The 26,151-nt window shown below is 46.5% G+C and overlaps 1 protein-coding gene across 11 annotated transcripts in view; it reads right to left on the reverse strand.

Moving 5' to 3' along the window:
• Positions 1-26,151, reverse strand: part of LOC139057669 (DENN domain-containing protein 2D-like) — a 614,144-nt gene that overhangs the window by 78,388 nt on the left and 509,605 nt on the right. For 10 of the 11 annotated variants that reach the window (XM_070536315.1, XM_070536318.1, XM_070536311.1 and 7 more), the window contains one exon: positions 21-113. The exons of the other annotated variant lie outside the window; for it this stretch is intronic. In XM_070536315.1, the coding sequence (XP_070392416.1) occupies positions 21-113 (93 nt within the window). The remainder of the gene's footprint in view (positions 1-20; positions 114-26,151) is intronic. 11 annotated transcript variants of the gene reach the window in all.

A 26,151-nucleotide genomic window follows, 5' to 3' on the forward strand; every position in this document is an offset into this window, starting at 1 on the left:
CATATGCAGAGCAGACTCACCAATTGTTTTGACCTTCTTGCCAAGCTCCCGCAGGCCATGGCTTGTATGCTCAAGGTCCAGCAAGTATTCACCTGCCCGCTGCTCGAACAACCCTGGCACAAGGAAGCATTATGTACTATATTTCCTGTTTCTTGAACATCTATAAATGCAGTCATGATGTTTGGCAAGTGGCACTAGATGCACTGCCATGAAGCCTTCCCCCATCTTAAAAAAAAGATGACACATTACCACACACGTACAAAAAAACAAGAAAAGCATACGGAGGAACAGTCAGGGACAGACGTTGGCACCCACCGCCAACAGATTAGTCACAATGCGATACAGAAGTTGGCAGAATGGCAGATTTCGAAGAATTTGAGTCAGACCAAGCAAAAAGCAACTGCTCAGTGCAGGCCAACTACACAATATTGTCATCTCCAATTATTACATTGGATAATAATCCTAAGCGTGACCCCTAAAGGGTTGAATGACTGCCTTGCTGACCATCCAACCCACAGGCTCATTACTCTGGGAGTTTCCCCAACAACGAACAACGACAAAAATTTTGTGAAGTCTCAAACATGCTCTCTCTTGGAACAAAGGAACGACAATGCAGTAATGCGAAAATCAAAAGGGCACTTATTGCGCCTTCTATATACCAATCTAGCCAGCCAAATTACCACCACCAATATATTTGCCCCATGCTGGACACCAACAGCTAATCGTTCGCATATACAGTCACGCGAGCCCGTTCTAACGATCATGTCTGTTCATCCCAGTGCCTTGCGCCGAAGTCTTTGACAGGACGGTCTCACAGAGTGCGCCGGTGGGAAAAACGACATGTCCGCTCGCGCCATCAACCCCAAAGCCAAAGAGAAGGGAACTGGTTCCCATCAGGCCCGCGGATCCACGTCGTTGGGTTGAGCTACCATTAGCACCCTCTCTATTACAACTGCACAACTACCAGCGACATACATGCAATGCAGGGAAGCCCGATTCCAGGAGAAGCAAGAGCCATGCGGGGAAAACATTCTCTCTCTTATAGCTGTGCAACTACCGGCGACACACGTGCAATGCAGGGAAGACAGATTCCAGGAGACGTGAGAGCCATGCCGGGAAAACAGGGGGCGAGAGAAAGTCGACCATCCCAACAAGTTCTGGCAAATATGACCTCGCTGCACCCATTGCTGTGAGAACAATTTTTGGCAATGGAAAAAAAAAGCATCACTTCTTGCAAGCCAGTGGGCATTGTGAAACAGCACAAATGGAGCCAACCATTAACCCATATATGGCCAAAGGAAGACCGGTGCTCATCGATGGTACCGCTTGTTTCCTACTGTATGGCGGCTTCATTGGAACAACTTACAGCAACTTTAAAGGCCTTGGTCTAAAGTGGCTTCAGCTGCGCAGTGCTCGGCTCCCGCTCCTGTATGTCGATGCACAGCTCCAAAGGGTTTTAATGCACAAGTTAATCCTCAGCTGACACGACTCTAAATAATGTCATCATCACTCGCCGAGTATTTAAGAAGCCAGCAATGCATCGAGCATTCCATTGGGCACGGTGGAACAGCCGAAATGGAGCGACCCGTTCACCTGTTCCCTTACCTGGTGCACGTTGGTGACGTTCCGTTTATGATTGCAAGATATGCAACAAAGTATTTCTGCTGCTCTTCCCATGCCTCACTATTCTCAGTTCAACTATATGAGGCTGTTTCAAAGTAACCAAACTACTAGTGATGTGCGGTGATGTAGAAAAGGATCCTGGCCCAGATGACATAAACGAAAAACTGTCGCCACACCTAGCTTTTGTTGTCACATCTATAACTGTGTACATTGACTCCCACCATGATGTGCTCGGGATAATGCTTAATGAAGTATAAAAAATCGATGCAGCACTGGAACAAACTGCATCAAATATTAACACAAGGCTTGCTGCCATCGAATACCGCGTAGATAATTTGGACCAGTGTCGTAATACTGGTCTGCAGCAATTTGTTTCTGACGCAATCCGAGACGAAAATGCCGAGCTGCACAGCAGGCTAGACAATTTTGAAAGTCACTCTCGAAGCAACAATAAGTTCTACGGCTTAATTGATTCAGCAAGCGAATCCTGAGCTCAATCAGAACAAAAATTAGTGCACTTTTGTTAAGCTCATTGGGCACCGAACTTTTGCCTGAAACCATACCGCGAGTACACAGGCTTGGTACATCTATGTCTAACAAAAACCAGCCCATAATTGTGAAATGATGTTATTTTAAAAGAAGGGATGGTATTTTTTCACAGGTTCAGGAATCGGTGCAGGGGTACATTTTTGTAAGTCCACCCGCCACTCAAGGAAGAAACTCATCGATTATGGAAAGGCGAGCAGGCAGCAGTTGCAACACAGTAGGCTGTTTATAAATACAATTTTTTTATTCACTGCAACCAAACCAATAGCATCCGCGAGGTTGCTCAAATAACAGATCCTGCCATCGTCCAAACAAGCATTCACACATCAGTTTCTGACAACATGCAAAACATATAGCAACCTTCGATAAAGACGAATCAAGCAACTGATGATAACATATCATTTGTTATTACTAATGCAAAAATTGTGATCAACAAGCACAGTGACTTATCTTCTATCATTGATGAGTGTGCTGTAGAGGTTGTTGTATTGACAAAAACCTGGCTGTCGAGCAAAATTAACGACAGTGAAATTCTTCATTATACGAATCGTTTTAAATTTGCAAGTCTGATCGCAATGAAAGAAAAGGCAGTGGTGTGCAGATTGCAACATCTACAAAATATTCTCAAGGTCTTCCTATCGACTGCTCATTAGAGCTGGTATGCACATGCACCCGCTTTGGACACAAAGATCCGATTACTTGTGCCTGTTACCACCCTCCTCAGTCTTCTACGTTCTGCGATTTTCTGCACCATACCCTGAACAACGTTATTGTTAGGCACGCGAATTGTGCTATTTTAGTCCTGGGAGATTTTAATTTTTCAGATCTATCATATGGAACAGCATTATTAGCACAGTTGTCAGACTTCACAGCCTTCATTAACCTCTGTTATGATTTCAATTTCGCTGACTTAGTAAAAGAACCTATGCGGACGATTTCCTCTTCACCTAATGTGTTGGATTTGATCCTCACAACACCAGGCGCATTTTGCACTTTAATTTACTTGCCCTGGTTGAGTGAATATATCATTCTTCATTCCTATTACAGCGAAAGCTGTGTATAACTAACTTTCCGTAGTTCTTTTGGTGTCCGGCAACAGAAACGGACTTGGCGATTTCTAACAAACCCATACACAATGGGTTTCATTATTTGCTTTGTGTGGGATCACGTACGGGTACAGTGCGGCAGCACAGATGTCAAAATGTGGAAAAGATTAGAACGCTCGCTGTGAAAAATAGCATGACATCAAGGTTATCGCAGTACAAAAGCAGCGCCAAATCGTATCCCATATCAGTGCTAAAAACAGCTCCGTTATCGATGGGGCGGATCTGTACATGAATAGTTCGTACACCCGAAGAACAACGTGCGTACCAGGAGCGCTGGAGGGAACAGCAACGAGATCGTAAATGGCACCGGCGGGAAACGATCACCGACGAAGAACATTCCCGCGATGCTGAACGAAAAGAAAAATCGCAAGCCCACGCAACCATTTCATTCTGTGAAGATGGCATGGCGACCAATTCAACGAATGTGATAAGCCTCCATCAGTAACTTGATAAGCTTCCATCAGTAACATAAAAAAGAAAGGCCAAGACTATGTTGGTGGCACTTCCATTAGGTTGTTTCAATCAGAAATAGATTTTTTTGATAATTGGTTGCCCCGGTAGGCTGATGAGTGTTTTTGGTTGCTGCGTTCTGCGCATGTTCTATTTGTCTATATAGGCCCACGGGCTGCCGTGAGTAAACCAGTTGGAAGTTACCGCCTGTGTCGTTTATTGTTCTCTTCCGCTGTCCTCGTCTTTATTTGCAGTCAATATGATATGAAGTAAACACCAACTAGGTCAAGCTAAAGTTCTTCTTACCACTGTTTCTTCTACCATTCATCTGTTTGCCAATGATTGAGTCATTTATCGCAAGATAACTAACCCCGAAGACACTTTCTTACTTCAAGCAGACCTTGATAATGTGTCGTCCTGGTGCAATCATTGCCTAATGAAATTAAACGACATGAAATGTAAAATGATGAGAATTTTGCATTGCAATACTGCTAGACCATTTCCCTACAAAATTAACAATTTGATACTCTCTCCCATCACTTCTTATACATACTTAGATACATAACAATCTCTCATGCCAGACACACACTGAGTGTGTCGCGCACTTGGTTTCTTGCATCGTAATTTTTCTTGTGCTCCTGTTTCCCATATAAACTGCCCGTAAGATCCAAACTACAGTATGCATCATCAATCTAGGATCTACATACAGCGCACCTAACCTATTTACTAGAAAGTATTCACAATCACTCAGCGTGTTTCATTACGTCAAATCATTTCCACCATGCAGTGTTTCTGCCATGAAAGTTTAACTGAACCTACCAGAATTGTAAAAGCACAACTACCTATGTCTTTTCCATGAGGTATACAGTCGAACCCAAATATACCAAACCCACATATAACGAATTATTGTGCATACCAAATAGCAGTAAAATCTACCTCGAAAATGTTTCTATAAAATGTTTATTTTATATATCGAATTACCTATACATCGAACTTTTTTTGTGATCCCCTTAAGATTCGATATATCCGGGTTCGACTGTATTTCGCAAATTGTTAGCTGAAATACGACCTGTTCATCCTGGCTTCTTCTTACGCATAGACCACCAGCTTAAAGTGCACGTACGAAACTGCCGTACTAAACGTTATTTTATTTAATTCCTGCCGACGACAGGCGCTGAACAGAACTTCCTTTTTGATGTCATCACTAACAATCATAACCACAAACCTTCCCAAAATCTTTAGTATTGTATAATGGAAGTGGCCCACTCCTATATGCAACGCCAATAGGAATTGAGAGTATTAATGCGAATAGCATCCTTTGCCTACTTCAGTGGTTTCGAGCGAGCCTGCCTGCCTGCCCGCCCGCCTTTATTATACCGCCTTTGTTGTTCCATCGATATCATTCTTTCTTCGTCCCGGCATTGTCCCTATATCAGTGTCATACAGTCATCATGCCGCCATACTAATGGGCAACCTTGGCAAATGAGAACCATAGCAAAGTGGTATGACATTGCAACATTTATCATATAGCTGAAGCAATGAAAGTTTCAGAATTACATCTACGTGTTAACTCAATTTGATTTCAGAAATACGGTCTGTCATGACATTGCTCGAATGCTATTGGCGCTACCATCGACAGACATCGCCAAAGGAGTTCCAATGAGCGCAGGATTATGAGAGAGGGACGAAAGCCGCTGTTGCTTCATAACATCTGGTCAGCCAATCTGCAAAATTGCACAAGCCCGCTGGCATATTTGATAGCGATTAGTAAAGCGAAAATGAGACATCCGCCCAATCGTAGCAATTGCTACGAAGAAAACCTCGAAAGAAAAGCTTTGCAGTTTTTTTTTAACTGCGAAGCTTTTCTTTCTTTTCCGCAGAACTATTACGTCATAAGAACAAATAAAGATTAGTTCAGATTAGTACAGTACACGGACAATACGTGTACTACTTTTGTTCTTTGACTTCCATACCCCCTGATATGTTTAACTGATGTTTTTTACCTTGTCATGTTCTTATGCTACGGTTTTTGCAATCACCTGTATATATATATATATATATATATATATATATATATATATATATATATATATATATATATATATATATATATATATATATATATATAGGTTCTTCGTTCTAATAAAAATTTAGTTGAGAGTTAGCGCTCGTCCTGTCTGCTCCTTTCTGTGTCCGTGTTCACTTCGCGCTAGAAGCCAAGATCATGTATATTGTTTGTATCGAACAAACAAACTGGAGGTAAGGTCTGTAACGAGCATGTGGCGCATTCTCGGGCATTATCTTCATTGGCCCGCCAGGCTCGGTGAGAAAACAGTAGTCACCGTACCAAATAAACACCGACGAGCACAGCTGCTCGGAGGTCAGTCATTGTTCATCACCACCACACTCCGGAGCGTCACTGTAACGGAGGGTGGCTCGAGCAGCCCCCCCCCCCCCCCCCTCTTTGACGAATCCGGGCGGATCGCGACACTAATGTTCTTCACCTTCCCAATAATATTGTGGTCGATGTTGGGCCACCAGACATGACTTCATTCTTATGACTTCATTCTCTCAATACCTAGATGACCTGCATGCGAAAGTTTAAGCACTTGCAGTGCAGCTGGGATTATGGCTTTTGTTCACCAGAACATATCTTTGCCCTGAAGACTAAGCTCAAGCTCATGTGCCTTGAATGGTTTCTATTCAGCGTCCTATGTATTTACCTGCATAATGATCGCACTTTTTTGTAAAAAAAAATTACGCAAATTCAGGGGTGCGACAATTACGCGGGTTAAATTTTCCACGAAAAGAAACATTTTCGTTTTTCATTTCACATTTGCTGCGGGATGACAAGCAGGCAGCTGCCGCTGTTAGTGCGGGACATCAAAACGAGAATGGCGGCCTCCGGAGCAAGTGGAACGCACCGAACACGATTATTATTCTTCATGTGAGTACATTAGTACACGCAATACAATTATTTCTTCCATATATCAGTAATGATAAGATCGTTAACATCGGCAAGTTTGCGACAATAACGTAGCCGTCCACTTTAAGGGGACAGAAACAGAGATGGGCGCGTTCAGCTGCCAGTGACTTAGAAACACACGGCGGGCATGCTGCGGAAACTGCGGCATTTGTCTTCACTGTTATCCTAATACGGCACGTTTCCGCTAAGGGTGGGCGAATATCTTAGCTGCATTACAAGCGTCAGTGTATGAATAGGGTACACTTCAAACGTATCAGTATAACCGTGGCCACTATCGCTGCCGCTTACGATTCCTTGCATGCCCATGAATCCAGACAAGAAGAATGGAAAGGCGCTCGTTATGTTGTTGTTGTTGACCAAACCCCGGCCCTCAGTCCCCAGCGGCTGCGAAGCAACTGACCACTGCGGCGTTCAGACCTGTGACGCTGCAGAGGGTGCTAAGAATACCTGGGTCCGAACAGGCCGCCATAGGAATCTGAACCTGGCGACGTTTAACACTAGAACGTTATCTAGTGAGGAGAGTCTAGCAGTGATATTGCAGGAATTAGAGGGCAGTAAATGGGATATAATAAGGCTCAGTGAAGTTAGGAGGACAAAAGAAGTATATACAGTGCTAAAGAGCGGGCACGTCATGTGCTACCGGGGCTTAGCGGAGAGACGAGAACTAGGAGTCGAATTCCTGATTAATAAGGATATAGCTGGTAACATATAGCTGGTGACCAGGAAATCGAAAGCTTCCATGGAGACGTGGAATCGGCGACGGGTAAAGTCACAACAAAATACGCTATACTGATGGGCGACTTCAATGCCAGGGTAGGCAAGAAGCAGGCTGGAGACAAGTCAGTCGTGGAATCTGGCATATGCTCTAGGAATAGCAGGGGAGAGTTATTAGTAGAGTTTGCAGAACAGAAAAATATGCGGATAATGAATACCTTCTTCCGCAAGTGGGATAGGCGAAAGTGGACGTGGAGGAACCCGAATGGCGAGACTAGAAATGATATAGACTTTATACTCTGCGCTAACCCGGGCATCATACAATATGTGGACGTGCTCGGCGAGGTGCGCTGCAGTGACCATAGGATGGTAAGAACTCGAATTAGCCTCGACTTAGAAGGGAACGGAAACTGGCACATAAGAAGCCGCTCAATGAGTTAGCGGCAAGTGAGAAAATAGAGGAATTCCGGGTCAAGCTACGGAACAGGTATTCGGCTTTAACTCGGGAAAAAAACCTTAGTGTTGAAGCAATGAACGAAAATCTTATGGGCATTATTAAGGAGTGTGCAATAGAAGTCGGTGGTAGCTCCATTAGACAGGATACCAGTAAGCTATCACAGGAGACGAAAGATCTAATCAAGAAACGCTAATGTATGAAAGCCTCTAACTCTACAGCTAGAATAGCACTGGCAGAACTTTCCACGTTAATCAACAAGCGTAAGACAGCTGGCATAAGGAAGTATAATATGGATAAAATTGAACATGCTCTCAGGAACGGAGGAAGCCTAAAAGCAGTGAAGAAAAAACTAGCAATGGGCAAGAATCATATGTATGCGTTACGAGACCAATCCGGCAATATCATTACTAATATGGATGAGATAGTTAATGTGGCTGAGGAGTTCTAAAGAGATTTATACAGTACCAGTGGCACCCACGATGATAATGGAAGAGACAATAGTCTAGAGGAACTTGAAATTCCACAAGGCCGGAAGAAAAAAAGAAAACCTTGGAAGCTACGCAGAGGGGAAGGCAGCTGGGGAGGATCGGGTAACAGCAGATTTGTTGAAGGATGGTGGGCAGATTGTCCTAGAAAAACTGGCCACCCTGCATACGCAATGCCTCATGACCTCGAGCGTAGCGGAATCTTGGAAAAACGCTAACATAATCCTAATCCATAAGAAAGGGGACGCCAAAGACTTGAAAAGCTATAGACTGATCAGCTTACAAAGTATTTACTAAGGTAATCGCAAATAGAATCAGGAACACCTTAGACATCTGTCAATGAAAGGACCAGGCAGGATTCCATGAAGGATACTCAACGATGGACCATATTCGCAGTATCAATCAGGTGATAGAGAAATGTGCGGAATATAACCAACCTTTATATATAGCTTTCATTGATTACGAGAAAGCATTTGATTCAGTCAAAACCTCAGCAGCCTTGGAGGCATTACGAAATCAGGGTGTAGAGGAGCCGTATGTAAAAATACTGAAATATATCTATAGCGGCTCAACAGCCACCGTAGTCCTCCATAAAGAAAGCAACAAAATCCCAATAAAGAAAGGTGTCAGGCAGGGAGATACGATCTCTCCAATGCTATTCACAGCATGTTTACAGGAGTTATTCAGAGACCTGGATTGGGAAGAATTGGAGATAAGAGTTAATGGAGAATACCTTAGTAACTTGTGATTCGCTGATGATATTGCCTTGCTTAGTAACTCAGGGGACCAAATGCAATGCATTCTCACTGACCTGGAGAGGCAAAGTAGAAGGGTGGGTCTAAAAACTAATCTGTAGTAAACTAAAGTAATGCTTAAGAGTCTTGGAAGGGAACAGCAGTTTACGATAGGTAGCGAGGCACTTGAAATGGTAAGGGAATACATCTACTTAAGGCAATCCGCGGTCAGGTAGTGACCGCGGATCCGGATCATGAGACTGAAATAATCAGAAGAATAAGAATGGGCTGGGGTGCGTTTGGCAGGCATTCTCAGATCATGAACTGCAGGTTGCCATTATCCCTCAAGAGAAAAGTGTATAACAGCTGTGCTCGCCTATGGGGCAGAAGCCTGGAGGCTTACGAAAAGGGTTCTACTTAAATTGAGGACGATGCAACGAGCTATGGAAAGAAGAATGATGGATCTAACTTTAAGGGATAAGAAAAGAGCAGATTGGGTGAGGGAAAAAACACGAGTTAATGACACCTTAGGTGAATAAAAAAAAATCAAATGGGCATGAGAAGGACATGTATTCAGGAGGGAAGATAACAGATGGTCATTAAGGGTTTCGGACTGGATTCCAAGGGAAGGGAAGCATAGCAGGGGGCGGCAGAAAGTTAGGTGGGTGGATGAGATTAAGAAGTTTGCAGGGACAACATGGCCACGATTAGTACATGACCGGGGTAGTTGCAGAAGTATGGAAGAGGCCGTTGCCCTACAGTGGGCGTAACCAGGCCGATGATGATGATGATGTTGACCGAAACCATTGTGAAGCCTACAAATAATAAAGCCTAGGCAAGTGTGGTTGTAGCTTTTTTTTCATGGAAGTGTAAAAAGTGATGAAAGGAATGAAATTGGGCATCTGCTTAAAATGTTGGGTTCATGCAGACCGCTTGGTGTGTCTTCAAAATTGGTTCGCATAGTATTCGACAGATGGTAAGCGCGATCATCATCAGCTAGACTTGGCACATGACATGTCGCTGTGACAAGTTCAGGGTGCGATCATTACACGGGAAAGAAAAAAATCGAATTTTGATCACAAAATTCAGGGGTGCGATCATTATGCGAGTAAATACGGTATGTCACAAATTCTGGACAAGATATGGTCTTTTGTCGAGGCATTGGCTATTGCTACAGGTGACAAAATTGAAGCGTAACGTTCCACCAACATGAATATGTCTGAGGGGCGTTCGACTGTGAAATTGTCGCATTTCGGTGGCAAATGTCTCATTCCACCAGCATGCCATATCTGCCTTCCTGGACAATATATCAAGGTATAGTGGTAAGCAGATTCAGTTCAGTTCAGTTCAGTTTATTACCTTAAAGGTCCCCCGTAGGGGCATTACATGAGGGGTGGGTTTTTGTAAGATAGCAAAACATCGTCATAAATAATTATTTAACAAAATGGTCGGTTACAAGTTCTGCGAACGAAGATGGACAAGTCGTATTAGCGATGTTGGCGGGAAGGCCATTCCAGTCTGTGGCGGTACGGAAGAAAAAGGAGGCTGTGAAGGTGGTTGTCCGTGCACGTGGGCGTGCCACTTGAAGTGGATGGCTGGTGCGATGAGATATGCGTGATGCTGCTGTTATGTAAGGCTCTTGATTAAGGGAAGAAAAGAAGAACTTGTGGTACAGGGAAAGACTGGAAATGCGACGTCGACATGAAAGTATTGAGAAGCCCGATTCTGATTTCAGTGATGAAACGTTGACGTCGTATGAATATGAGGTATGAATGAATCTAACAGCACGATTTTGAACTGATTCTAATGCGTCGGTGAGATATGCTTGATGCGGGTTCCAGATAGCTGACGCGTATTCCAGTCTCGGCCTGACAAGTGACTTATATGCTAGTAATTTTAAATCTGATGGGACCTGCCGTAGGTTCCGTTTTAGAAAACCTAAGGTTTTGTTAGCTGCAGAGATAATGCTAGTGACATGTGCGCGCCAAGACAAATCGTGAGACAGGGTTACACCTAGATATTTATAGGATTGTACTGATTCTAATGGTGTGGTATTTATTTCATATGGGAAGAAGGAAGGGTTGCGACGGCGGGAGAAGGACACGAATTTACATTTCTTGGCGTTAAGGGTCATCAGCGAATTGCTGCACCATTCTAAAACGCTGTTAAGATCATTTTGGAGTGTAGTATGGTAAGATGAGTTATTGATAGAGCGGTAGATGACGCAGTCGTCTGCAAACATGCGGATATTACAGGAGACACACTGAAGTAAATCATTAATATATATTAAAAATAACAGGGGACCAAGAACAGATCCTTGGGGCAGGCCAGAGGTTACTGGGAGGGGACTTGATAGGTTACCGTTGATAAAGACCATTTGTGTGCGATTAGACAAAAATTCATTTATCCAGATTAGAACGTTAGGGTCCAAGTTCAACAGCTGAAGTTTTAGTAGCAAACGTTGGTGGGATACTTTATCAAATGCCTTTGCAAAATCTAAAAAGATTGCGTCAGTTTGTACATTGATGTCAAGGTTAGTATGCAAGTCATGAACGAAAATAGCTAATTGAGTTTCCCAAGAGAAACCTTTGCAAAAACCATGTTGTGAAGGGTGAAAAAAGTTAATACTGTCCAAGAAGGCAATGATTTGAGAGTAGATGACATGTTCCATGATTTTGCACGGCACGCTAGTTAGCGAGATGGGTCGATAATTTAATGGAGAATTCCTGTGACCGGTTTTGTAGACTGGAATGACCCTTCCCACTTTCCAATCACCCGGCATGTTTCCTGAAGAGAGTGACTGTGAGAACAGGAAGGATAAGTACGATGCAGCCATGTGTCTTGTGTTTCTTAGAAGTTTAGAGTTAGTTTCATCAATGCCAAATGACGATGATAGCTTAGTCTCCTGGATTATGGATGAAATTCCGTCAGCAGAAAATGTGATGCATGGCATGTGACCTTCAATGTTATACAAAGGTAAAGAAATGTTTGTTTCGATTTCTTTCGTAAATACTGCTGCAAATGCGGAATAAAACGTGTCAGCGCATTCGGTATCGGTAATTGTCTCGTGTGAGTCATTTGTGAGCGTAATAGTGCGAACAGGATGAGGATTTATTGCTTGCCAAAATTGTCTTGGGTTAATGCGCAGTAAATTTGGGAGTGTAGTGCCATAAAAGGAACGCTTTGCGCTGCGGATTGCAATCATATATTCGTTTTCAGCTTTGTAGTAGATTTCCCAACGATGCGAGTTCCCGTTATTTGTAGCCACTCGGTAAAGACGTTTCTTTTTATTTTCTAGTTTATTTAAGGCGTTAGTAAACCAAGGTTTTTGATTATTGGGGCGAATGTGAACTTTAGGAACATATTTGTTCGCCAGATGTGTTAACTTATCCTTAAACATCGACCAGTTATGGAATATTGACCGATTGCGATACGCGGCTTCAAACATGGGGAAGAAGGTCTCAAGTTCGCGGTTAATTACGTCATAGTCACCCTTTTCGTAAAGCCTTATAGTTTTCTTATGTGTCTTATTTGGTGTTACAGGAAAAGAGAAAGTAGCATGAATGACTTTATGGTCACTAATTCCTCGAAGGTGTGTAATTGATGAGAGGGTACTGGGATCATTAGTCAGGATGAGGTCCAGAATGGCTGCGGATTCTGGTGTGACACGCGTTGGCTCCGAAACTAATTGTGTTAGATTAAAGTTCAAACAAATGTCAATGAAATTCATTGTCTGTGGGGGACCTACTATTGAAGAATATGTTAAGTTGCTCCAGTCTATGTTTGGGAAATTAAAGTCCCCGAAAAGTAAGATGGAGGCATTAGGGTAGATGGCCGTTAGTTGTATTAAATTGTTATTGAGCTCCCCACAGAATTTAGGAGTGGCATGTGGAGGCCTGTAGCAAACGCCCAGCAGCACTGTAAGTGTTGATGTGCGATATAGTAGCCATAGTATTTCGAGTTTTGATGCGATGGTCGAAAGTGGTTTTGGCACGTAAAACCCCAAATATTATTATTTATTGATGCGATGGTAATAAATGAACACAAAAGTTGCCGGTGAACTGCTACAAGAACGCCACCGCCCTTTGTGCCTACGCGGTCAGTTCGATAAACATGGAAGTCGGGTAGCTCGGCCAAAACTTCAGTATCAGTGACGTCATTGTGTAGCCAGGTTTCTGTTAGAATGAGCAAGTTGCTGTCTGTTGATGATATGATGTTAGATATAAGCTCGCGCTTCGGGAGATAACTACGTGCGTTAGTAAAGACTGCGGAAAACGAAAGATCTTTTCTAGGTGCAAGTTCTGGTGGATTCTTTTTTTGTAGAGGACGGGATGATTGCTACAGAATTTCTTTTACAGAGTTAGATGATTCATCGAAAACATATCGTTTAGGACCAATGTACAAAGTTTTATAGCGTAGAGAGTATGAAAGTGATTTAGATTTGGCTAAATGCAAAAGGGCCTTCCGTGCTTTCTGAGTCAGGCGAGAGAAATTCTCGCCTACACTATAATTAGTTCTTTCAGCATTCGGCCTTTTGACAGAAGGGCGTCTTTCGTTTTCCAATGTGCGAATTTTACTATTATTGGACGATTTCGATCTTCGGTGTGTTTTCTTAAGCGATGTGCCCGTTCTATATCTGTGAGGCTGATGTCGGTTTGTAAATGATTACGGCAGATCTGGATTATTAATTCTTCAGACTTAGCAAATGTTTCATTTGTAGTGGGGTCAGTAATTCCGTGGAAGATCAGGTTATTGCGGCGAGATCGGTTTTCGGCGTCGTCGAAACGGGCCTCTAACGCTGTGACTAGGCGAGTTGTTTCAGTTGATGTTGTCTGCAGTATTTCTATGTCTTGGCGTAGAGGCATGAGAGCCTGATAATGGGCCTCTAAGTCGGTCATGCGCTTATTCAGGTCACTGATTGTTTTGTCTGTGGTGGTCAGCTGCAGTTTCAGGCCCTTTAGCTCCTGCACAATTGTTTTTTGGCCTGCGGTTAGTTTCTGCAATTCGGCCAGTACAGTGTCAAGGCTGGCAGGACCAGGGTTAGTCTCGACGTCACCAGATATGATTAGTAGCAGACGGATGACATAAATGCACTCAGTGGCAATCGCGACGCAGCACCGTGGGCTCGGGAGCTGTACCAGAAGATAATTGCTTGATTTTTTAGCAAAAAGTGCATGTTTTACTAACCTGCATGGCGAAAGCAAAGCGGTTAGCGAACTGCACCAAGGTACAGTCACCGGGCCCACAGAGCTGCGTCGACGGTGGTTGTTGCTTTATAGCTGGTAGGGCTGTCGATGGCGATGACTCTTTCCAAGTTCGCTCTAGGACCGGTAGGTGGCATTCAAACGGTGAGGCAGATGGATATGGCGATATGTGGAAACCAGGCAAAGGATTGCACGTGGCCGCTCCGTCATCGTGACAAGGGGAAGCCTGCACTGCCGACGCACTCGAGGATGCGCATGCCAGAACAGGAAGCAGCAGGTTGTAGATGAGATAGACGACCACCTGCATGGCGAAAGCAAAGCGGTTAGCGAACTGCACCAAGGTACAGTCACCGGGCCCACAGAGCTGCGTCGACGGTGGTTGTTGCTTTATAGCTGGTAGGGCTGTCGATGGCGATGACTCTTTCCAAGTTCGCTCCAGGACCGGTAGGTGGCATTCAAACGGTGAGGCAGATGGAGATGGCGATATGTGGAAACCAGGAAAAGGATTACACGTCGCCGCTCCGTCTTCGTGACAAGGGGAAGCCTGCACTGACGACGCACTCGAGGATGCGCATGCCAGAACAGGAAGCAGCAGGTTGTAGATGAGATAGACAACCATCTGCATGGCGAAAGCAAAGCGGTTGGCGAACTGCACCAAGGTACAGTCACCGGGCCCACCCGATAATAATATAAGGGCCCAACGCACAATTCTATGAGAACAGCATTCTGGAATTGCCTTCCTTGGCCAAGAAGTCCAAGTGACGGCTTATGATCTGTCAGTGAAAAACATTTCTTCCCTAGAGGTAGTGGTGGAATTTTTTAATGCCAGAGATTAGCCTTGTTTAGCTGGCAGTGATTACTCTCGGCGGGTTGCAGGATTCTAGATGCAAACGCAATGCGATGTTCAAACCCATGAGCATCATGATGAGCTAAGATGACCCCGACACCCGCTGGAGAAGCATCGCAGATGAGGATGAGTTCTTTCTTGGGGTCATAGTGAACCAATACAGGAGCTGTAGTTACCAAGTCGCTTTGCTTCTAGAAATGAATCTTCATGCTTTTTTTTACCAGTCCATGGTACGTTATTTGCCAGAAGGTGATGTACTGGATTGGGAACTGAAGATAAGTTTGGCAAACGCTTCCTGTAGAAATTATTCAGGCCAAGGAAACTCTGTAGCTCTTTGACGCTGCTTGGCACAGGCATGCAAAGAACTGTCTCAACCTTGCATGAAGCAAGGTGCAGCTCGTTGCATCAATGATTGGGTCTCGGTACTCGGCAGATGACAACACGAACTGGTATTGGCTATACTTTGTCTTGAGGCCAGTCTTCGCCGTTCACTGGAACACTCTGAAGAAATTGTTCACACGCTTTTTGTCATCAGTGCCTGTCACGAGGATGTTGTCAAAGTAGATTGCAATGTGGCGTAAACCTTGACAAAGGATACCATCTCCCTATAGAAAATAGATGGTGCTGACGAAATCCCAAAAGGAAGTCTCTTATATTCGAAGACACTTTTCGGCATGTTGATAGTTGTGTACATCCTAGACGCAGGGCCGAAGATCAGTTGCTGATAAGCATCCTTGAGATCTAACTTAGTAAATTTGATCCCACCTGACAACTTCATCCACAACTCTTCAGCCCTTGGAATTGGTTATTAGTCCGCAATTGGCAACGGCCTTCACAGTCACCTTGTAGACTCCACAGATGCGAATCCGACCATCTTTCTTGAGGTCGGGAACAAAAGCTACTGTCTATATGATAAGCGTACAGGTTGTATGATGTCTTTCGCTGCAACCATTGTGGTTCTTCAGACACTCTACCCATCAGCGCAAACGGAATTCTTCTAGGCTTGAAAAAATTGGGGCTTTGCTCTCTTTGACAGCAAGTTTGACTGTGACATATTGTAAAGTTTCTGGCCAATCAGAAAACAATGCTTCTCTACAGGCTGCTGGGCATCACTTCTGGAACAGATTTCAACGACGCTGAATATTGGCGTAGGCGCCGTAGTCCTCCATAAAGAAAGCAACAAAATCCCACTAAAGAAAGGCGTGAGGCAGGGAGATACGATATCTCCAATGCTATTCACAGCGTGTTTACAGGAGGTATTCAGAGGCCTGGATTGGGAATTGGGGATAAAAGGTAATGGAGAATATTTTAGTAACTTGCGATTCGCTGATGATATTGCCTTGCTTAGTAACTCTGGGGACCAATTGCAATGCATGCTCACTGACCTGGAGAGGCAAAGCAGAAGAGTGGGTCTAAAAATTAATTTGCAGAAAACTAAAATAATGTTTAACAGTCTCGGAAGAGAACAGCAGTTTAGGATAGGTAGCGACGCACTGGAAGTGGTAAAGGAATACATCTACTTAGGGCAGGCAGTGACGGCGGATCCCGATCATGAGACGGAAATAATCAGAAGAATAAGAATGGGTAGGGGTGCGTTTGGCAGGCATTCTCCGATCACGAACAGCAGATTGCCATTATCCCTCAAGAGAAAAGTGTATAATAGCTGTGTCTTACTAGTACTCACCTACGGGGCAGAAACCTGGAGGCTTACGAAAAGGGTTCTACTTAAATTGAGGACGACGCAACGAGCTATGGAAAGAAGAATGATGGGTGTAACGTTAGGGGATAAGAAAAGAGCAGATTAGGTGAGGGAAAAAACGCGAGTTAATGACATCTTAGTTGAAATCAAGGAAAAGAAATGGGCATGGGCAGGACATGTAATGAGGAGGGAAGATAACCCATGGTCATTAAGGGTTACGGACTGGATTCCAAGGGGAGGGAAGCATAGCAGGGGGCGGCAGAAAGTTAGGTGGGCGGATGAGATTAAGAAGTTTGCAGGGACAACATGGCCACGATTAGTACATGACCGGAGTAGTTGCAGAAGTATGGAAGAGGCCGTTGCCCTACAGTGGGCGTAACTAGGCTAATGATGATGATGAAGCTTTGCAGGTTGAGTGACATATTCAACTCCTCCATCCAGTTACGTCCAAGAAGCGACAATGTTTTACCATGTATGACCAGTAACAGAAGGTTGTACTGGTTACTGTTGTACTTTGCCATATTCATTCCAAGGACAAGTTTGATTTCGCTGGTGTAACTCCTTAGTTGAACATTTGAAGGTATGCAGTGCAGCGTCGGAAACTCATGATCTAATGCCTCCTGCCCAATTCTGGATATGCCTGCTCCTGTGTCAAGCTCCGTCTTAAACGGCTGTCGTATTTCAAGTTGAATAATGAAAGGACTGACCTTGGAGAGCTAGTGTCACATTGAAGAAATTGGCCACATATCGTATGTTTCTGGGCTAGTGCATGAAGTTTCAACCTCGTTTCCTGACTCATCTACTGCATGCGCGACAGCTTGCTTGCCGGCATTCCTCTTCCAGTGGCATGCTTGCTTAAGCAGATCTATGGTTGGAATTAGTAGCTTTGCCTTGCATACTTCGGATAGATGACCTTTCTTGTGGCAATAGTGGCAAACATCATGAATGTGAGGACAGTTGCATAGTATGTGTCACCACAGCGGTAGCAAAGATCATGTTTTGCATGAGGAGCATGGGTAGCATTAATTGCTGCAGGTGATACTCTTGAGTAGGAAAGAGAGTTTGACGCATCATGTTTCACAGATTCCATAGCTAGCGCCAACATTACTGCGGATTTGAATGTGAGCCTGGTTTCGAGGAAACATTCCAAAATCGCAGTGTTCCAGATCTTCTTGAGTGTAGCAATAAGACGCTAACCGATTCACCCTTCTCGCAGATGTGAAAGTTGAACTTGATGCGACTCACCACGAGTGAAGCTTTCGGCTAAAATTGGTTGCTGAGGGTTTCTAGTCAAATCGTCAGAGTAGTTTCCGTAGGTTTTCCCAGTGCAAAACTCCGCAGGGTGGAGTATGTCCTGGAACCACCGCAACTCAGACAGAACAATGCTTGTTCGTTGGCACGCCGCTGGCATCGAAAAACTACTTCATTTATTTTAAATATTCTTACCATGACTGGATGTGGGGCTCGTAGAGCACAAGATAACCATACCTTGGCATGTTACAATTACCAGTTTACCCTCATCGCCAAAATTGTTACGATTGTCCTCGAAGAGGTGCACACCATATTCTTTCGAAGCTTGTGCTGCTACTGCCGGTGAGCTGGCGCGCGCACTTATTTTATTCAGTGCATCAGCACAATTAGCTTGTAGTGGCGCTAGTTTTTAGAAGTGCTTGTAAAAACTGATGTCTATGTGATTTCTAATCTCTCAAGGGGTTGCCCCTAGATCCTTGCACATTTATTGCTCACAGGGATGCGATTACATCTGTTCACAAGTGGTTGCTGGTATATACAAATGATGCCACCAAATACTAACGACGCTGCCATGCCTGCATTTCTTTTATTGAAACTCGTGGAAAGTGATTGCTCTCGTTTACAATGAGCAATCATGCAATGACTGACTCGTTTAGTTTTTGTTTGGTTCACAAGTCCTGCAGCCTCACCAAACCGCTGAGAGTCACGTTATCCGGAACCCTGATGTGTCTGACACCAAGTACACTGCTCGTATTTTTTTGTCACAGTTCCTCTGTATCAATGACACGCAAAGCACTCATGGGTCATTTTGAATCCATGCCCGCCGCCACTTGCCTGCAATCTTTGGGACAGTAATTTGCCCATCATAATGTTCATCCCAAGGCCCTCACCTCCTTTTTGTCATCCCTAAGACCTTCCGCTCGACTGTTATAATGGAGCTTCCCAATGCACCCGCCGCCGGACATCTCGGCCTATCTCGTACCAACAACCGAGAATGGAGCCACTATCTGTACAGCGTTACATCGCTGCAAGAATTCATCCCTGCTCTCCGCTGGTTACTTGCAGACACTTGACATTCCGGCCAAGCCATTTCGTTGAGTCAGCTTGGATCTCCTGAGCCATTTTCTGGTATCTATGTCAAGGAAAAAGTGAGTGGCTGTTGCTGCAGTCTACACACGCTCCCCTGTCCACTTGCACAACTTCTGTGGAGACTTTCCTACTACACAATGTACTTAATGCATGGTGCTTCTTACCAAGTGTTTGCAGACTGTGGTCGCACCTTTCTGTCCAAGGCAATTGATGACATCACGTGCCTGTTCTATCTAGCTTACTGTCTCCTGCAATTTACAAATCAGCTGTGTGATTGAGTGATTTGACCACACCCTTACAAAAATGCTTGCAAAATATGTTTCAGCTGATAATCATGACTGGGACCTTGCTTTCCCTTACAACTCTTCCCGCTTTGACACAGCCCGTTTTTCTCGATTCTACCTGTTGTACCACCAAGAACCTTCTTTGTACTGCCGAAAAATCTTCTCGAGAGATACATGCGCACTCTGCGCCTCCTAATGCATGGGTAAGCAAGCTGTCGTGCACTCCTCTTCATTGTGGCAGACCTTTGGTGGGGCCCCAAAATGTCATTTCTATTGTGGTGCCAAAGTGACAGAAGAGGTGGAGGACGAAGTACACCTTGGAGTTGCTCAGTGTCGGCATGACAACCCTTTTCCCCTTTTTATCAATCCACCCTTATGATGAAAAGGTAAACAAAAACGAAAAAATACGTTTCGTCTTTTTTTCTTTTACTTTGGTTGGCGTAAGCCCCCGGGTTTTTGTCTATCTTTTCATCATGTTTCATCCCGACCAGACGGGTTTCGATGTATGTCAATTACTGACACAGAAACTGGGATGACATCTTGCCCTTTTATCACATACACCTACAATAGTGCAAAGCATGAAACCACCGGCTACAGCACCTTCTGTCTTCCTTATGTTAGACCACCCCACAGTTTCCTTTACACTATTCTGCGTTTTACTCCTAATATTAATAATACTACTACTACTACTAATAATAATGTAATAAGGCGATTTATTACGAGGCACTGGGCACAGTCTGGTAGCGCTGGCAGTCGACAAACGCTGATCACGCGCACAGCCGCAACAAGAGCGCCTTCTTCGTCTTCCTCTTCACCACAATTGCCCCCGGGAGAGAAGAGGAGCCATCCTGGCGACTTACGGCGTAGGTAGGATGAGGGGGTCATAGTACGGCTTAAGTCGGTTGACATGAACCGTGTCACGCCCGCGATGCCTATGGTCGGGTGAAGGTGTCACAGGTTCTACAACATAGGTGACAGCGGAGGTACGGTCTATGACGCGGTAGGGGCCATCATAGCGTGCAAGGAGTTTGGTCGAAAGGCCAGGGCTGTGAGGCGGGACCCACAACCAAACAAGGGAAGCAGTCGGGAAAACTGGTGTAAGCGCGTCACTGTCATGCCGCAGCTTTTGACGACCTTGAGCAGCGGTCGTAAGGGCTCGCGCGAGCTGCCTACAGTCCTCGGCGTATTTGGCTGCTTCAGACACAGGCGTGCATTCGGAAGCGTCGGGTCGGTATGGGAGCATTGTGTCCATAGTACACGAGGGCTCTCGTCCATACAGCAGAAAAAAGGGCGAAAAGCCAGTGGTAGCTTGTGTGGCCGTATTATAGGCATACGTGACGAACGGCAAAACAGTGTCCCAGTTACTGTGATCCGAGGCGACGTACATAGTCAACATGTCACCGAGTGTGCGGTTGAACCTCTCTGTCAAGCCGTTCGTTTGCGGGTGGTAGGCTGTAGACTTGCGGTGAACGATGCTGCATGCAGCGAGAAGGGCTTCGATGACTTCGGACAAGAAGACACGGCCCCTGTCGCTGAGCAGTTCGCGTGGTGCGCCATGTCGAAGAACGAAGTTCCGCAAGATGAAGAACGCAACTTCGCGCGCAGAGGCTGCCGGGAGTGCGGCAGTCTCGGCGTAGCGCGTCAAGTGGTCGACACCTACAATTATCCATCGGTTACCCGAGGAACTGCAGGGAAGTGGCCCGTACAGGTCTATGCCGACGCGATCGAAGGGCCGAGCCGGGCAGGGCAGCGGCTGTAGCTCACCAGGTGGGCGCTGTGGAATTTTCCGCCGTTGGCACGCCGTGCAAGCGCGTACGTACTGGCGCACGAAGTGATACATGCCGTGCCAGTAGAAACGCTGCCTTAGGCGAGTATACGTTTTCAGAACACCGGCGTGACCATTATGAGGAGCAGCATGAAAATAAGCGCATATGTCAGAACGCATGTGTCGTGGTATCACCAGGAGCCATTTGCGACCATCAGGCAAATAATTTCTGCGGTAAAGAACGTTGTCGCGGACAGTAAAGTGAGCGGCTTGGCGACGAAGTGTTCGAGAAGAGGGTGTGGCGGATGGGTCGTGGAGGAAATTCAGCATAGTTGAAAGCAGGGGATCCTTACGCTGCTCGTCCGGCATATCAGCGACGTTGAAGGCTGACATGGATGCGAAGAGCGGAGACAATGAAGCCACATCACAAGGTAGCGGTGATCGAGAAAGCGCATCGGCGTCAGAGTGCTTTCTGCCCGATCGGTAGACAACGCGGATATCATATTCTTGTAAGCGGAGTGCCCATCGCCCTAGGCGACCTGACGGATCCTTCAACGAGGACAGCCAGCAAAGTGAATGGTGGTCGGTGACAATGTCAAAAGGGCGACCATATAGGTATGGACGAAATTTGACGAGCGCCCAAATAATGGCCAAGCACTCCTTTTCTGTTACTGAGTAGTTGGCTTCTGCCTTCTTTAAGGTGCGGCTCGCATACGCGACGACGTACTCGTCATAGCCGTCTTTCCGTTGTGCGAGGATTGCACCAAGTCCGATACCGCTGGCGTCCGTATGTACCTCTGTAGGCGCTGTGGGATCGTAGTGTCGAAGAATCGGTGGCGAAGTAAGTAGGCGACGTAGTTGCTGGAAGGCTTCGTCACAGGAAGTTGACCACGCGGAGATGCCGTTAGTAGCGGTAAGCAAATTGGTCAGAGGTGCGATGATAGTCGCGAAATTGCGCACAAAACGCCGAAAGTAAGAGCAGAGCCCTATAAAGCTGCGGAGTGCCTTAAGAGTAGTGGGCGTCGGAAACTCTGCGACCGCGCGAAGCTTGGCTGGGTCAGGAAGCACGCCGTCCTTCGATACAACGTGACCCAATATTGTTAACTTGCGAGCAGCAAAACGGCACTTTTTGATGTTAAGTTGGAGACCAGCAGAGGTGAGGCAGGTGAGTATCTCACGCAAGCGAACGAGGTGCGTCGGGAAATATGGCGAAAACACCACGATGTCATCAAGGTAGCACAGACATGTTTTCCACTTGAAGTTGCGAAGGATGGTGTCCATCATGCGCTCGAAAGTAGCGGGCGCGTTGCAGAGCCCGAATGGCATTACGGTAAATTCGTACAAGCCATCGGGCGTGATGAAAGCTGTCTTCTCACAGTCATCATCTGCCATGGGCACTTGCCAATAGCCGGAGCGAAGATCCAAAGATGAGAAGTACTCCGCGCCTTGCAAGGAGTCGAGGGCGTCATCAATCCGAGGCAGCGGATAGACATCTTTACGAGTGATCTTATTGAGTCGACGGTAATCCACACAGAAGCGTATTGACCCGTCCTTCTTGCGTACTAATACTACAGGAGACGCCCAAGGACTGTGGGAAGGGCGAATGACGCCACGGTGCAGCATGTCGTCGACCTGCTCGTTAATGATCTTTCGCTCGGCTGCCGATAAGCGGTATGGTCGTTGGCGTAAAGGAGGATGGGAACCAGTGTGTACGCTGTGAGTGACGGTTGCCGTACGTCCCAGAGATAGTTGGTCACAGTCAAACGACGAGCGAAAATTCTGAAGAAGCGCGAAGACTTGCTGGCGATATGGAGGCGGCAGATCGGCGTCTACGACAGATTCAAGAACGTCTGACGACGATGACGACAACGATGATGATGATGATGCGCATGGCACGGGAGAAGTGAAGGCGTCGAGTCCATAACAGGCCGTGTCGTCGGTAACATCGAGAATGTGAAGCGGGTCAAGGGGCTGAACACGACCGAGTGATTCGCCGCCGCGCAGTAACGTCACATGGGAGTGAGACGGGTTACACACAAGCATTGAGGATAATCCAGACGCAGTGGTGAGGACGGCAAATGGGAGAGGTAGGGCCTTGCGACGGAGAAAAATCGGCGACGGTGTAAAAAGCACTGTAGCGTCTGGCGCGGTAGAGCAAGAGACGGGCACAAGCGCACACATGTCGGGTGGTATGTCCGTATCGGACACAATAGTGAGCTTGGAGGCTTTCTGTTCAGAAGGGTCAGGCAGTGGGGCATCGGCAAGCGGGAAAAGCGCTACTTCGGCCCGGGCACAGTCGATGATGGCACGATGATGAGACAAGAAGTCCCAGCCGAGGATAATGTCATGTGAACATGATGACAACACGAGAAATTCAACAACATAGACAATGCCGTCGATGACCACCCTGGCAGTACATTGAGCGAGCGGGGCTATATGCTGCGCAGTCGCGGTGCTTAGAAGCATACCAGACAACGGCGTTGTGACCTTATGGAGGCTGCGACAAAGCTTTTCGTCGATAACAGAAACTGCAGCCCCAGTATCAATAAGCGCAATTGCGGCGGTTCCTTCGACCAAAGCGTCCAATAAATTGCGTGGCGACTGTGCAGGCCTTGTAGAAGTCGCGAAGCTTGCAGTTCGTGCCTGCGGAACTGCAGCAACTAGTTTCCGTCGCTAGGTGACTGGCGGCGACGTAAGGGGGAAAGTGAGCGACGACGTGGTGATGGCGAACGATGGGTGCCCACAGGGCGTCGAGGAGGCGGCGAAAACTCGTGGTCGGGAAGAGCCGCATGCCCGGTGGTGTCATGGTAATAGGCATATCCAGGCGGTGCGATAGTAGCGTTACCAGGTGGCATGCGACGATGGCAGAAGCGCGCAACGTGGCCGGCGACACCGCAAGCGAAGCATATGGGACGGTTGTCGCGCGTGCGCCAAGGGGTCTGAACTGGGAGTCGAGATGGAACGGGAGGCGACGCGGGAGGAGGTGCAGCTTGAAGTCGCATTGGCGCCGGAAACGAGAACGTCGGCGGCGCAGGTCGCGCGGCGACTTCGGCATAGGTCAGAGGTGCAGCCACGGGAGGGCAGGGGTGGGCGAAAGGTATATAAAGACCCAGCAAGTTCCTCGCGAATGGCCCGCCTAATGGGAGCAGCCAGAGATGTGTCAGGCTGGGGAGGTCCATCATTGAGAGGCAGCATAGACAATTGGCGTGCAACCTCCTCACGAATGAAATCCTTAATCTCAAGAGAGAGCGATGCTGCTGGCGTGGTGTTCGAGCGAAGTGTGAGGCCCGAGAGAGAGTCGCCAGGTGCGAGAGCGCTGCGCGCAAGGACCCTTTGTCGACGCAGCTCATCGAAGCTCTGGCAAAGAGTGACGACAGCTGCCACAGAAGTAGGGTTCCGCGCCAGGAGCATTTGAAATGCGTCGTCCTCGATGCCCTTGAGGATGTGCTTCACCTTGTCCTCTTCAGTCATGGTGGAATCGACGCGGGCGCAAATATCGACGACATCCTCTATGTAACTTGTATAAGTCTCGCCGGGCTGTTGAGCGCGCTGGCGGAGGCGTTGTTCTGCACGGAGTTTTCGCAAGGCTGGGCGACCGAAGACTTCCGCGAATGCAGTTTTGAAAGCGGACCAGGTTTGCAGTTCCCGTTCGTGATTGTGGAACCAGAGGTTCGCAACGTCAGCAAGATAGAAGATGACGCTATGGAGCTTCGTCGGGTCATCCCACTTGTTGTGTTCACTGACGCGCTCGTAGGTAGAGAGCCAGTCTTCTACGTCAGTCTCACCTGATCCGCTAAAAACAGGAGGGTCCCGCTGCCGTTGCATGGCGCCGCACATGACAGGAGCGGCAGATGCGCCGAGTGGATTGTTGGGAGCGTCGGTCATAGTAGCGGCTGGAGCAGATGTTAAAGTTCGGCTGCGAAGTTCCAGGGCGAGGTCGGGGAGTGGAGCACCTTCCACCAAATGTAATAAGGCGATTTATTACGAGGCACTGGGCACAGTCTGGTAGCGCTGGCAGTCGACAAACGCTGATCACGCGCACAGCCGCAACAAGAGCGCCTTCTTCGTCTTCGTCTTCACCACAATAATAATAATAATAATAATAATAATAATAATAATAATAATAATAAGAATACCTTTATTTGTGTCCCACAAAAATACACAACACGGGAGACCTGCAGTAAAAGCAGTCAAGAATGACAGCTTGACATAGCCGCACGCCCCCATACACTGAACAGCTACACGACATTGTTTCTTGAGCGAAAAAAGGGCATACGATACATGGTCACATTTGAAATTGCACTTCCGGAAAGTACAATATAACATACACAAATTGTGATGGAATAAGGCAAGGTGAAATACAAATTAAACGTTCACTTATGTGATAAAACAACACAATCAACGATGGAGGAGTTGCAAAAGAAACATAAATGTAGTTTCCCTTATTGGCAAGAAATAACAGAAATACACATACAATGATAGTGAAGACAAGCAAAACAGGTAAAGTAAACATTGTGAATTGCAAAAGCAAGGTGGAAACCAGTCCCTAACCATTTTTAGGATTGGCCTGCAGCTATTTGAGCCCGCTGCACGTGTTCCGATCCAACCGGGACGGTGGCGCACTTCAGAGAACTGCGGATAACCGGCAGCCACGTGGCGAGGGGTCAGCTCAGGGGAGTTCTCGAGGGGAGGTAATTGGCGGAACCTCCCCATGCGCTTTTCGAGACACGAGACAATGTGCTACCAGGTCGCGCCACCCGGGACGGCTCCGAGTTCGACGAAGCAGGCTTTGTGCGCAACACGACAACGCCGCCCTGTTCTGCTATGAGTGGGGGAGTTGCCGCAGGAACGCCGACGAAGGCTCCTTCCCACGCGCCGACCAAGGCGCAAGACAATGTGCTACCCGGGCGC

Source organism: Dermacentor albipictus, chromosome 3, assembly GCF_038994185.2.
Source record: "Dermacentor albipictus isolate Rhodes 1998 colony chromosome 3, USDA_Dalb.pri_finalv2, whole genome shotgun sequence".
Classification (NCBI taxonomy): Eukaryota; Metazoa; Arthropoda; class Arachnida; order Ixodida; family Ixodidae; genus Dermacentor; species Dermacentor albipictus.